At 41.8% G+C, this 15,371-nt stretch overlaps 1 protein-coding gene across 1 annotated transcript in view; it reads left to right on the top strand.

Annotated features, from left to right (window-relative positions):
- Positions 1-15,371, top strand: part of METTL24 (methyltransferase like 24) — a 93,746-nt gene that overhangs the window by 47,825 nt on the left and 30,550 nt on the right. The window contains exons 3-4 of the mRNA XM_045011788.1: positions 1,369-1,508; positions 5,151-5,379. Coding sequence (XP_044867723.1) covers positions 1,369-1,508; positions 5,151-5,379 — 369 coding nt within the window. The remainder of the gene's footprint in view (positions 1-1,368; positions 1,509-5,150; positions 5,380-15,371) is intronic.

The following is a 15,371-nucleotide window of genomic DNA, read 5'->3' as shown; positions in this document are numbered from 1 at the left end:
ATTCTTGTTTCTGACTTAGTGAATCTTGGGGACAGCATGAAGAAAAACTATTCAAGTTTTCATGACTTTACCATAGGTATTATGAGCTAAAGAGGGAAAAAATGCAGCATGCAGCCCTCCAAATGGTAATTTTCCAGATAATGGTATTTTAAAGATTAAGCCTCATTAAAAGTCAGTGTTTTGTTTATTTTTAAACAGAGATATGGATAGCAACTGCTAAAGCTCAGCCTGAATTGTAACTTCCATTTGAGCTCCATTATTTAGTTGCAGGGGTAGCCGTGTTAGTCTGGTTCTGTAGAAGCAGCAAAGAATCCTGTGGCACCTTATAGACTAACAGATGTTTTTGCAGCATGAGCTTTCATGGGTGAATACCCACTTCTTCGGATGCAAGTTGTTATTTAGTTGTTCTGGCTTATCAGTTCCAGATAGACCAGTGTCTGTGCTTTCTAGTGTTGGTTGAGATTGGGAATTGGATCTGTGAGCTGTCTGAGACTCTACCAGGACAAAACAGAAGACATCAACTTTGTTTGCCTGTAAATTGCCTAGCAAACCTATGGCACTGCATAAATAATAACAGCGAATCATAGACCTGTAGTCTAGATCAGTAGTTCTCAGCCAGGGGTCCAGGGTCCCCTGGGGGACCCTGAGCAGGTTTCAGGGGCGCCTCCAAGCAGGGCAGCATTAGACTTGCTGGGGCCCAGGGTAGAATGCTGAAGCTCCACTGCATGGGACTGAGGCCCAGGGCTCTGAGTCTCACCACCCAGGGCTGAAGCTGAAGCCTGAACAATGTAGCTTTGCAGGGGCCCCTGTGGCATGGGCCTCAGGCAATTGCCCGGCTTGCTACCTCCTAACGCAGACCCTGGCTTTTATATGCAGAAAACCAGTTGTTGTGGCACAGGAGTTTTTATAGCATGTGGGGGGGGGGAGGAGGGGAAGGGCACAGAAAGAAAAAGGTTGAGAACTTCTGGTCTAGATAATCAAGTGTTACGAGATTTTTTTCCAAAAAGATACAAAATGCAGAATTCAGTCCAATGTTTGAAAGGAAAAGTAAATTGACTTTTATGCTCAAGTGAATTGTTTTTAGGGAAATGGATTCAGTATATAATGCTGAAGCTCAGTTATTTGCCTTTAATATTTGTATTGGTGTTAGGAGGGATTTTTCTGATCCATGACATTCTTCACCCAACAAAAGAAACAAACAAGGAAAAAAGCAATCAATATAGCTCTGGATCTCATTGTAACTCAGATTATAATTAAACCATTTTAAATTTTCCTCCCCTCTACCTTTCCCCCACAAAGGAAACCAAGAGTAAATTAAAAAGATTAGTGTTCTGCACGTTAAAACAAAACTTCTTCTGATTTCAACAGATTTCATGTGAACATATGAATATGAACAGCCTGACAGATAACTCTAAAACCATAAAGAAGCCATGGTCAATCTGTCTTGATGACAGTTTCAGTTTAGTTCATCGAATCAAAAGCAAGCAATGCCGTCTCTATTCACTTGGGTAAGTACTCCTATTGGAGGAACAGTAAAGCATTTTAACATGAATGCATTTTAGCATGAAAAGGCCCGCCCTTAAAGCAAAATGTAACCGTATTATCTAACAAAAATTTGAGTTTTATTCAGTTGCCTTTAGTACTTGTTGACAAGTATTGGTCCCTATTGTGGAATGTGATTTTAGAAAAAAACTTTCTCTCTGTGAGGTCCTTCCCTTTTCTTTCTCATAGACTTTAAGGTCAGAAGGGACCATTATGATCAGCTAGTCCAGGGGTCGGCAACCTTTCAGAAGTGGTGTGCTGAGTCTTCATTTATTCACTCTTATGTTAGGTTTTGCGTGCCCGTGATACATTGTAACATTTTTAGAAGGTCTCTTTCTATAAGTCTATAATAGAAAACTAAACTATTGTATGTAAAGTAAATAAGGTTTTTAAAATGTTTAAGAAGCTTCATTTAAAATTAAATTAAAATGCAGAGCCCCCTGGACCAGTGGCCAGGACCTGGGCAGTGTGAGTGCCACTGAAAATCAGCTCGTGTGCCCCCTTCGGCACTTGTGCCATAGGTTGCCTACCCCTGGTCTAGTCTGACCTCCTGCACAGTGCAGGCCACAGAATCTCACCCACCCACTCCTGTAACAAACCCCTAACCTATGTCTGAGTTATTGAAGTCCTCAAATTGTGGTTTAAAGACCTCAAGGTGCTTCATATTCAACATAACAATGATGCACATGATGGAAAGTAAAGAACTAATAATTTAAGAGTGATGGTTCTATTAAAGGAAGATGGAAGTTAATGAGGTAAACTGAGAAGCAAAAGCTTCCTTCTCTAAGCAGGAATTTATTGTATAATTACCAGTTACTTCAAAGGAATTATTTGTAAAACATCTTTCACCCCTCCGCAGCCAAGAATCAGATTTTCCAGTGTGAGAGAGCATGATATGTGATCAGGAGTGACAGAGCACTTGCGCAGACGTGATAAATAATAAACATAATTGTGGCCTTCTTGTAAAGTGTTTTAGCCAGTTTAGTGTTCACAAAATGTTGAGATTGAAGTTCATGTAGTTCACCAAACAACTGTCATTTAATTAAACTTTGTTTACACTGTCCCACTCCTAGGCCAGTTTCAAAGCAGTGATATAGTGAGAGAATCCATCTCCCATTGCCCTGAGCCAACACAATTTATTTTTATGATTTTGGTAGTGTGGATTTAATAATGAGCAAAAAGAAATGAATCCATTTCCTTCAAGATTGGAATAACTGAGAGATGTGTTTGTATATCAGTGATTATGACAGGGACGAGAGTAAATTAGCTAGTTGAAAGCCCATCAAAGTCAAAGGGAGTCTTTCTATTGACTTCAGTAGGCTTTGGATCTGAGGAAGTAAGAGTCTGTGACCAAAAACAGTTGGGTGAGAGAGTTTTCTTATTGGGGAAGATTACAGGTGAGTTCTGAGTTTTTTACCCAGAGAGAGCTCCTCCTCCCTACTGTTTTCTTCTTCTTTTCTGAAGTATTTACACAGCATATTTCGAACAAACATTATATAATTTTAATACCCAAACAAAGTTTGAGTATGTCTTAGTTTTTCACCTTTACCATACAGATTCTTTTCTAGGATAGCCTCATAAGATGCGTGTATGTATAATCATACACCCAAGCAAAATACATCCCATAAAGCAGTTTTAAAAAAAAAAAGTACTTTGGGTTATGGAGAAGCAGTCTTTAATTCCCTCAGACTCTATTTATAGTCTTTCAGACTCGTTACCACTTAATTCTTCTGTTCTTTGGTTTATGACTGGCAGAAAAGTAATTTTGTTCTGAGTAAGACAAAAATCTCCTTTAAACGTTCCTCTCCTCTAATCCATTTTATAAAGAGCAAATGAAAAACAGCTGCTTCAAATGAACAGCATCTTCCATGGTGGGGGAGGATGTCACAAAAATGCAGAAGTTCAGTTTGAGTGTAAAAGGGACAACCCTGCATTAAATCTGTAATTTTTAACAATTGAAGAAAATATTCTGCATATGTGGGAGCTATGCCAAAAGGGGAGAAATGTTAAATGTCAGTGTGAGTGAGCCGTGCCTAAAACCTCTGGAGGCCCTTTGATATTAATTTTAACTATTTTGACTACAGTTCAATGACAATAGCATGTTTCACTTTACTGTCACTGGAGACAGAAACTGTTTTCTATCTACGGTTGGATGAAGGGGTCTCCTTTCTTTTTCCAATTCAAGCTCCTTATACAGAAGATCTGTCTTCTGAAGCATCTTTTGTTTACTTTGTTTCTCCTACTGCATTATCGCTTACCCTCACCCTCAGCACAGCCACATTTGAATGTTGCAGAAGGGTAAGCAGATCTGTTTTTTGAATGTCACCTTATTTTTTTCAGTTTGTGTTTGTTGTTGATGTCCCAAATGGCCTAAGACATTTCAATTTCCTGTCTTCCACATATACTTGTTCTGTTTTCCACTCTCTTGGTCTCATCCTGAAGTCCTTATACATGCAAAAATCCTTTTGAAGGCAGTGCAGTTATTGCCTGCATCTGATGTAGTGCATCTGGCTCTGAAAAAGACTGTCAGAGGTAAATGTCTTCCTCAATCAGGAGCTCATCAGCTCTAGTATTAGTCCCTAATTATGAATAATTTAAATTTTTGCTCATTGTCATCTTCACATCTATTATCTAACTTCTTATTCCTAAGTGACTGCACTGGCCTTCCTCCATCCATGATCCTGCTGAGCAATACCATATGTGAACCTTAACTAGATATTTCCCATTTATTCTGCTAACCTCAGAATATCGCATTAAACATTTGAAAGGAAGCCTCTGTTTTCTCTTCCTACACAATTACTCAGAAGTGGAATCCCATAAAACTGAATCCTCCTTACAAATAAGCAGAAGTAATTTTATAACCCTTGTTCCCTCTCTTTGACCATTGCACTTTCTGAAAGGAGAAGAGTGTTTTATAAGAATTCCATTATAACAGGTGAGCTTTCTTCCAAACCTGTTGACAGAAGACATTGTTCACATTTCAAATTATCAAATATAGTAGCATCTCTGCTGTAGTATTGGTTTAGTACTGTATTATAATGTACTGGGTAACGGCCAACATTTTAAAATTGGATAGTCACTGAAGTCAAGGGAGTGATCCCAGATTTACATTATATAAATGAGTATGTATCTAAAAGTATATGTGAACATGTTGCCATGTAGTGGTTGATTTCTACTCAGTTATTTTGATTAATTTAGTTCATGCAATCCCCCTAAAATATTTTTGATGTGTAAATAGGGTTATAACAATTTAAAGAAAAAAAATCTCTAAAAATACCTTAAAGATCACTTAGCATATTGCACTGAAGAAGATAGATATTTCTTTAAATTTCCTTTTGCTGTTAAGTTATTGGTGTTGATTCCTAATCTTCATCAGGAGATATAGTGTTCCATTTGTTTATTTTTAGTGATCCAGTCAGAATCAGGTCCCCATTGTGCTGTACATTCATACAGCAAGTTTACAATCTAAAAAGTAGTTCCTCTGCTTTGCTTCAAAAGCTGATATATACGAGTATCCTCTCTCCTTGAGTATCCATGAAAGTCTGGGATCATTCTACAGTTGGGTACAATTTCTTTTTGCAGTAATAATATCTTGTTTGTTTTTGTAGACTGAGCAGTGATGATAACCAGTTTGAGATCAGCATGGCCAACAGTGGATGTGAGGTGCATCGATTTGATCCTAGTATCAAATCAGCTCATATTCAGGAGGGACACCACCTCTGGAACCATCGCCTGTCCATTGACTGGAGAGATCCCAATCCGGCAATTGCTGCTCATAAACTACGCAGCCATACAAAAAAGCTTGGCACCATCTTGAATGAATTTGGACACCAGAAGGTGAGAATTAAAGTGCTGCAATTATAAGGCAAGGATAACGAGCAGAGAGAATTCCCAAAGCTTCCTCCTTGTTAGCCCGAGGGCTTGAGGCACTCTTTCATTTCTAAAATCCTCTTTCAGTAGATATCCCCTCTTTCTAAAAAGTTGTATTACATTCTGTCATGAAGGTGCTTTTCTATGGTGCTTTTTCAGTTCACTGGCAACAAACACCTTGATTTTAAATCACTAACCAGGCATTTAATAGTCTCTCCCTCTCTCTCCTTTTAGACTCTCTTAATAGAGGCTAACTGATGACTTTGGCTACTTGTTTTCTCAACCCTATCCATAATCTGAGTTTGAATGGTGAATCCTTAATACAGTACTGTTTATAAGATCACAAGAACATTTACAACTATAATTAGAACAGAAGAAATTGTAAAAGGATTGTATATGTTCACAAGGCCATTCATTTTTATTAGAGACATCAGTAACAAAAACATCCTGGTTTGAAATTGGCAGTAATCTGTTTTCTTGGGCTTGACTGATCTCCTTTTAGGGAATTGTAAAGATACTGGAGTTCTTCTGGTCTTCAGTGACTTTTGCCAAAGTACATTTCACAAAGTTCCTGATATGCAGACTCTATACTTTCAAATGAATATTGCCCTCAGAGAATGTACTGGCATGAATTAAAATGTTAATATGCCTTGATGCCTGCAGCTAGTTCTGCTTGTCTTTGTTTTTTAAGAAACGAACAGACCTAGCTGCGGAGGTGGTCTCCTGCAGGACTTTCAGAGCAAGCAGTAACATAACATGTAGGTTTGTCATTGTAAAGTATGAGGTACCCTTTTTCTTACTTTTTTTCCCATTAGTATTTTATTTTGGCTCAGCTATCCTGACAGAACCATTTTGAAGTTAAAAGTAAAAAGCAGAGCATTTTTTCTATCACTTAGTCAGATTGTTCCTATTTTAGACTTATGCTTTAGTAAAAGAGTATCTGAACAGAGAGATGACTTTTCTTTGATATTTGTGCTGCGAAGAATTATACATTCTATAATATATATCAAAGAAAAGCCCATGAAACTTGTTAGAATCTAAACCTATTGGAGAATAATCATCTGGTTAGTGTAGTAATTTAGAATGATAAGACCCTGAATGAATCAGAAGATTGGACTCTGTTACTTCTGTGTATATTGGGTGAAAGCCACCCTTGGATGGAGGGGCCATGAAAAGGCACCAGCACAGGAGAACCAGAGCAGTTCTTCTGTGCCAGTGGAGGGCAGCCAGGGAGCATAGCTGAGAATGTAGAGGAAGTATGGAAGCGTAGCTACTGAGTCTGTAGTTATGTGGATCCATTGGCCACATATACATATCACATAGGATTTGGTCAGGGGTGTGTGTGTGTGTCTCTGCATATATGGTGAGCAAAGTACCACTTTCCATACTCCGACCTCTATACAACTCCCCATATGAAGCCAGTGTGTGTATTTGAAGGTGGGAATTGAATTTTGTCCAGTGAGAATAAAACCATTGTATGCTTTTCAGTGTTCTACCATTTACTGAATATTTGAATGAGCCAATTCGATTTACATAACTTTTTCTGTATTATAGAGACAAGGTGTGTGAGGTAATATCTTTTATTGAACCAACTTCTATTGGTGAGAGATGAGTGAGTTGGTCCAATAAAATATATTACCTCACTCACCTTGTCTCTCTAATATCCTGGACCAACATGCAGGGACGGCTCTAGAAATTCCGCCGCCCCAAGCAGGGCGGCGCACCGCGCCGCTCGCGCCGCCCTTCCCCGGTCCCGCGGCCGGGGCAAAAGTGCCTGCGGACGGTCCCATGGTCCCGCGGCTCCGGTGGAGCATCCGCAGGCATGCCTGCGGGAGCTGCTTCCGAGCCGCGGGACCAGCGCACCTGCTGCAGTCATGCCTGCGGGAGCTCAAGCGGAGCCGCGGGAAGAGGGGACCCTCCGCAGTCATGCCTGCGGCAGGTCCGCTCCTCCCGGGGCTCCGGTGGACCTCCCGCAGGCATGATTGCGGAAGGTCCGCCGGAGCCAAATGCCGCCCTGCCAGAACAATGCCGCCCCACGCGCCTGCTTGGCGCGCTGGGGTCTGGAGCCGGCCCTGCCAACATGGCTACAACAGCTCTGTATTAGAAAGGCAGTCTAAGAAGATTAATGCTATCCTGCATCTCTGGATTGTATGGTGCATAAAGACTCAAACAAGCGGCTGTTCATTAAGAGTACCTCAAAGTAAATAGGCTGACTTTCAGTTTTTCATTTTCCTACTGAATGTGAATGGAATGTTTTCCTTGACTGTACAAATAAGCTAATGTGAAACATTTTCATAACATACTTTCCAAAACATTTTTCAATTAGCCATTTAAAATATTCTCCTCCTTTCATTCTTTTAACTTTAAAAATCCCTCCTCTTTCCTTAAGTTATTGTTGCCCCTGCTTCTAGTGAGGAATTTCAAGCAACTCCACTTGAGCTAAAGTCAAGTTTTGTCCACACATTAACCACTCTGGTGCTGTAAAACCATCTGCAATCTTCCCATTATAATGTGAGTGCCTCCTCTGTAATGTTTGGCCTCTGCTGGACTATCAAGGTGTACCAAATTATACATGAGGAACAGATGTGACATGGCCATGGGAAAAGACTTTGGAGTAAGTATTAGACAAACTAGGAAACATAAGAGGAAATGTGTGCAACATCTCTGTCCTTTCATGGGCAGTTTTGGTGTCCTAGTGTACTCTTGTTTCATTTCCTTTATGTAAATGTTACCTTGCCCATATGCATGAAGTGTGTGTTTCCTATTGAATTTTTCAGCAATCAGTGACTTGTGTGGAGATCTTTCATTATCCATAAATCCTTTCTGGCTAACTAAGGCCAAGGCATCTTGGGATTAGTGCAAAGTTAAAAAAATAATTAATAGATAATTTTATTGAGCTTCAGTTAAAAACATGTACTACATTGTTTGGGGAAAATTTTTATCCTTCTAGATCAGCCATAAACTTCACAGGGATTTAAAGTTTCTATGGTGACATTAGTCTCATCACATGCAAACATTTACTCCACCTATTGTCACTTGCCCATTTTTTATTTAAAACATGCTGCTTTTTTCTCTGCTAATAGGTAGGTATCAACAATTTGTGGCTACCTGGACAACTTACCCCCATTTCAAGAGGCAGGGAAGTTTATTAGGCAAATCTCTGTTTAGTCCAATTCAACTTTTTGAAATATCCATACATAGTCCATGCTACTCTTACCTGACTCTGGCAGGAGTTATCTGAGCACAAATATTGCAGGACTAGGACTCTCAGCATGTTAGCGATAGATGAACACAGAACTTCTGTTACTGACCGCAGACTTGGTAAATTCCAGTGTCTTTTTTAGACTGGGCTCAGAGAAGCAGCTCATTCTGTTGCTCAAGAGTTACCTGCTAATCCTAAATTCAGACTTTGAACCAGCTATCTACTGAAATAAACTAAATCATTCACTCAGCTCTGGTCTACACGACGGGGTTAGGTCGATTTTAAAATGACTGTGTCCACACAACCAACCCTGTTCTGTCGACTTAAAGGGCTCTTAAAAGCAACTTCTGTACTCCTCCCCGGTGAGGGGAGTAGCGCTAAAATCAACCATGCTGGATCGAATTTAGGATAGTGTGGACGCAAATCGACGGTATTGGCCTCCGGGAGCTATACCAGAGTGCTCCATTATGACCTCTCTGGACAGCACTTTGAACTGTGATGCACTAGCCAGGTACACAAGAAAAGCCCCAGGAACTTTTGAATTTCATTTCCTGTTTGGTCAACGAGGCAAACTCAGCAGCACAGGTGACCATGCAGTCCCCCAAGAATTGTAGAGCTTAGCATATTTCTACGCTCCCCGTATCATCTCTGTCCCTGAGGTTATTGCAGATTAGAAGGCAAAAAAACCCACACTTGTGATGACATGTTTTCTGAGCTCATGCAGTCCTCTTGCACTGATAGGGCACAGCTTAATGCATGTAGACATTTAGTGGCAGAGGCCAGGAAAGAATTAAGTGAGCGCAAAGAGCGGAGGTAGGACACGATGCTGAGGCTAATGGGGGAGCAAACGGATATGATGAAGCATCTGTTGGAGCTGCAGGAAAGCCAACAAGAGCACAGACCCCCGCTGCATCCACTATATAACTGCCTACTCTCCTCCCCATGTTCCATAGCCTCCTAACCCAGACACCCAAGAACATGGGGGGAGGCTCCGGGCACCCAGCCTCCAGAGGATGGCCCAAGCAACAGAAGGCTTTTATTCAAACAGTTTGATTTTTAGTGTGGATACAATAAACAATGTGGCCTTGTCCTTCCCTCCTCCCCCACCAGACCTGGGCTACCTTGACCATTATCTCTTTTTTTTTTTGATTAATAAAGAATGCATGATTTTAAAACAATAGTTACTTTATTTCTAAGGGGGGAGGGTGGTTGGCCTACAGGGAATTAAAATCAACAAAGGGGGCGGGTTTGCATCAAGGAGAAACACACACAACTGTCACACCAAAGCCTGGCCAGTTATGAAACTGGTTTTAAAAGCCTCGCTGATGCGCAGGACACCTTGCTGTGCTCTTCTAATTGCCCTGGTGTCTGGCTGCTCAAAATCAGATGCCAGGTGATTTGTCTCAACCGCCCACCCTGCCATAAATGTTTCCCCCTTATTCTCACAGATATTGCTGCTTCCTGTGTGCTTCATAATAACAGTGGGAATGTTGGTTGCGCTGATCTAGTCAACAGACAGCACCAGCAAGCTTTTAAATGTCCAAAGGCACATTCTACCACCATTCTGCAGTTGCTCAGCCTATAGTTGAACTGCTCCTTATTACTGTCCAGGCTTCATGAGCCATGGGAGTAAGGGGTAGGTATGACCACACAGTGCTTCCAGCTGGGAGAGCAGCCTGAGGCAGAAGCCTCCAGCTCACATGATATTCCAGGCAGGACTGAATTGCCATGAGACAAAACTTAAAGAAGAGAATGACCTGGAGTCTCTGGCTCCCATTCGGTGTTCTAAGAGGAAGATAGCTATGTTTGTCCAAGCATCCCTGACTGACCTCACCAAGGTCTGCCAGAAGCACCCCGGAGATGTACGATGGCTATCAGTCATACTGCACCATCTGCCACAAAGGCAAGGAGCTGCTGCTGTGTAGCAATGCAGTACCGTGTCTGCCAGCAGCACCCAGCAGACGTATGGTGACGGTGAGCTGAGCGGGCTCCATGCTTGCTGTGGTATGGCATCTGCACGGGTAACCCAGGAAAAAAGGCACGAAATGATTGTCTGCCCTTGCTTTCACAGTGCAGGGGGTGGTGGTGGCTGATGACGTGTATCCAAAACCACCCACGACAATGTTTTTTCCTTCATCAGGCATTGGGAGCTTAACCCAGAATTCCAATGGGCAGCAAAGACTGTGGTAATTGTGGGATAGCTACCCACAGTGCACCGCTCTAAGTCGATGCTAGACACGGTAGTGAGGATGCACTCCGGCGACTTAATGTACTTAGTGTGGACATAGGCAATTGACTGTATGAAATTGATGTCTATAAAATCAACCTAATTTCATAGTGTAGACATAGCCTCAGTCTTAGTACATATGTGTGTATTAGCTTTGTATACAGCTTTTCCCTCTTCTCCAAATGGTGAATTTTTTTTCTTTGTAACCCAGGAATGTGTGCAGTACAAAGAACATAGGAAATCTTAAGATAAATCCAAGCTCCCATGCCACTGTTGAAAATCCTAAAACCAACTATTACATATTTTTTGTGTTATAAAGATTGTGCTAAAAAGCAAAAATAAGACTCTTTGACAGAAGGGCTTGTAGCAGCAGAAGCGAATTAATTCATGCTGACTTTAAAGTATATGCATGAAAAATCATGCACGTTCTCACATGCAAACTGTTTATTCAGCAGTAGTTTTCCTTCCCCTGGAGCTCAGCAGTTCTGATCTATCAGGGTGTCCTATTATGCCCAGTCCAATGAGCCAGAGGTTGCATTCCTAGGAAAGATAGGTCAGCAGCCCAGAACCATGTAAACAATGACCTCTTGGAAAGTCAGATAAACAAGAAACTGAGACAGCAAATTGAATTTGCATTTAACAGCAAAGGACCACTGAGTATAATTTTAGATTGCAGTAAGGAGTTGCTTTTATCTGTATTACTATTAAAATAATGATTTAAAAAATATGTAAGATACAGTTGCGTCAGGCCTACAGTTTACTATTAAAAAATTATGAAAGTTTTATTTTAATATTTTAATTTATGCTGGGTTTTGTATTAGGAATTGTTCGTGTGACAAGCTGGCTAGCAGATGTCAATTCCATTTTATAGAACCGGGGTTGGCAACCTTTCAGAAGTGGTGTGGCGAGTCTTCATTTATTCACTCTAATTTAAGGTTTCGCGTGCCAGTAATACATTTTAACATTTTTAGAAGGTCTCTTTCTATAAGTCTATAATATATAACTAAACTATTGTTGTATGTAAAGTAAATAAGGTTTTTAAAATGTTTAAGAAGCTTCATTTAAAATTAAATCAAAATGCAGAGCCCCCCAGACCAGTGGCCAGGACCTGGGCAGTGTGAGTGCCACTGAAAATCAGCTCACGTACCGCCTTTGGCACCTGTGCCATAGGTTGCCTACCCCTGTTATAGAACTTGCTTAGATTTAAGGCTTATAGAAATCCCAAAATTTCCCTTTTAACTTATTATTTAATACCTGATACAACTTCAGAACATTATACCCTGCAGTAATGTTGATTAATAACCTCATATCCTCCTGGCCAAGTAATTTATCACCTGTCTTCATCTCCTAAAGCAGTTAATGTAAAGTCTATTTCATGCTGCACTTTTGAGAAAGCTGGTAAGAAAGATCAAAGATGACAGAAAATTAATTCCCCATATTGTTTTGGTACCATTTGTGTTGGTAGCAGCACCAATAAATATAAAAGCAAATATACAAGGCAAAAATTGCACAGTGACTTAGTTGCATATGGTGATCAGATTAAAAAAATTCAAAAATAATGCATAAAGGTTGGTGAAAGACTACTTTCAATTTTTAAAAGCAATAAAATGACACTTCCCTGCTTCCTGAGGGCTGTTATTGTTAATGTTGTGAGAGACAATGTGGTCTTATGGATTTCTAGCATAGCCTCTGACTTAGGCAAGTCATTTAATCTTGGTATCTCATTATCCTCTATTAAGCTTGACTTACCTACTGCACAGAGATGTTTGGAGCTAGTCGGTGTGTTCCAGATCTCCAAAGGGCCTTAGGCATTGTGATGCTGGGCGTTGCAATGCCTAACTTTAAGTCAGCTAGGAAACCACTGGAACAGTGATGAGCTCCACAAAGTCTTGAGTTAGGCACCCAAGCTTCCTGTAAGAGAGAGGGGCACCTAGGAATGGGATCTATAAAAGCCACCATACTAGGCAGGGAGCCTAATGGGAGATGCTGAGGAGAAGGATGTGTCCTAGGTCCCATCTGTCTTACAGAGTTAGGCACTTACATCTGGGATGCAAGGAGGCACCTATTTCTGCTTGTGATTCACAGCTGAGAATCTCTCCCCTGGGGTTATGCAGTTTAAGTGCCTAAATCATTTCTTGCGAGAATGAATTAGGTGCATGTCTTGCTGCACACAGAACAGCTAGAGTAGCAGGTGGCAGCAGTGATGACCTGATAACTTTTAGTCCCGTAACTAGACCACTCACCTACGATGTGGTTAATTTCCCACCCTCTTCCTAGGAGGGTTGAAAGGGTGTGAACTGGGGTCACCCACCTCTTGGGAGAGTGCCCTAACTACTGGGTGGCGGGATGTTCTGTTATGAACTCCCTCAGTCCATCCTGCAGAAGTTGTTCCACTGTGTATAAATACTTAGTCTTTGGAGCAGAGCGAGAGAGTGAGAATGATTCTGTAGTCTAGTGGGGTTAGGTCACTCACCTGGGAGGTGGGAGACCCAGGGTCTCGTCCCCTGGCTTCAAGGACTATTTAATTATTTAGCCCAAGTGGAATAGCATCAATAGGAGATAGTGAGGAAGCTCATATCAGAATATCCCATAGCCTAGTGGTTAGAACATTATCCTGAGAAATGTGGGGAAAGCCCTGTTCAAATCCTCTCTCCCCTAAGGCAGAGAGGGGAATTGAACCTGGATCTCTTGGGTGAGTGCTCTAATCATTTGGATAAAAGTTATAATGTGGGTGGTTGTACCTCCAGCTGGATTTTGAATGGGGCTCAGTCCAGTGATTGGGCTCCACAGGCAAGATAGGAGCTCCTCTGTTTTTCTTCCCCAGTTAGTAGATTGCACTGGGGCTTAGGCACCAGTACACCTAGCGTGAGGCAACAGTGTGCATGTCCAGAGGCAGAAACTTAGGTGTCTAGGCAGGGGCGGCTCCAGGCACCAGCATGCCGAGCGCATGCCTGGGGCAGCAAGCCACGGGGAGCGCTCTGCCGGTGGCTGCGAGGGCAGCAGGCAGGCTGCCTTCAGCGGCTTGCCTGCAGAGGGTCCGATGGTCCCGCGGCTTCGGCGTACCTCCCACAGGCGTGCCGCCAAATCCGCGGGACCAGGGACCTCTCACAGGCAAGCCGCCGAAGGCTGCCTGCCTGCTGTGCTTGGGGCTGCAAAATACCTAGAGCCACCCTTGTGTCTAGGGAACTTTTACCCTGAAAATTTAGGCGCAAGTGAGTTTAGATGCCTAGAGGGTTAGGTGGCTGCCAAGCTGGGGTTTTGTGGATTGCTGTGGAGCCTAAAACCAGAGATTTAGGTGCTTAAATCTGGAGTTTAGGGGCCTGAGTATCTTTTTGGATCTGGGTCCCTGTCTGTAGTGCTTTTAAAATATAATGTGAGTGTTAAGTATTAATGTTAGGAGTTTAGCCACAAGCTCACAAAACTATGGATGTTTAATGGGTGAGGATAATTTGCAGTGAGACACAATGCCACTTGTGCAGAATTTAAAAAGACATTTAAATGTGGTTTTGGTAAAGTAAATTTTCTGCACACCCTTATCACTGCTGATTTTCTAGGTATTAGTTTGTAAACACATGCTCTCATTTACCAGGAATTGCTCTGTCAGATTCTAGCCATGATGCCACCAGCTGCTGTTGGTCACATTAATAAATATTTGTATATTTATATGATAATAATCAACAGTGAATTATGGCTTTGTGGAAAGACTCTGGCAGCAGTAGAAGACTGAACATCAATGAGACCATCAGTTTAAACCCAAGTACTCTGCTAATCTACAATGATGGGAAAAGGAAATAGAGAAAAGATGCTCACTGGGTGATGAGTCATTGAATTATTATTTCATTCAAGCATTGGCTGCCAGTGGTGCTCAGTAAATTTTTGCCACATGCCCAGGTTAGTGGAAGCCAACATTTTTAAATGTAGACCGCACAGACTGAAGCTCTTGCCTGCAACTGTATCAGAGTTGTTCTTCTCACTTGCTGGCACATTGTACAGACATAAGCCTCATACCTGTCTTTTGTGGCTCTCCTACCATTCTTCTTTGAGTGCTGGTCTAATAGATTTTTCATCAGTGGGGATTCCCATCTTGGATCCTCTTTGCAACCCAGGGAAACAGGAAGTGCCTGGCCTATTGCTCACAAGATGCTCAGGGGTACGACTCCAGAAGGGTTGCCTTCCTAGTCCAGTGGTCAGACCAGTTGAAGCACACTTTCTGTCCCATCACCCTGCTACCTTGTATCCTTTGGAAGATCACTCTGGACAAGGAAACAATGATCTTAATAGGACCATGAGGGCAGCAATAGTTCTGGTTCAGCTTAGCTCTTCAGATGGCTCCTTGCCTGTGCATTCACCTACAGCCATTTCCAGATCTATTGTCACAGAATGGAGGGATGACCAACCATCCCAGCCTGGCATCCCTCCATCTGGCAGCCTGTTTTTTTTGTTGTTTTTTTTGGATGGGCAATGCACTTAGAGAGATCTTGCTCAAAGGAAGTTCAATCCATCCTTCACAATAGCAGAAAACCCTATACG

This window comes from Mauremys mutica, chromosome 3 (assembly GCF_020497125.1).
Source record: "Mauremys mutica isolate MM-2020 ecotype Southern chromosome 3, ASM2049712v1, whole genome shotgun sequence".
NCBI classification, from domain to species: domain Eukaryota; kingdom Metazoa; phylum Chordata; order Testudines; family Geoemydidae; genus Mauremys; species Mauremys mutica.
The sequence above is the reverse complement of the archived record's forward strand: the minus strand, read 5'-3'. Positions and strand labels throughout refer to the sequence as shown.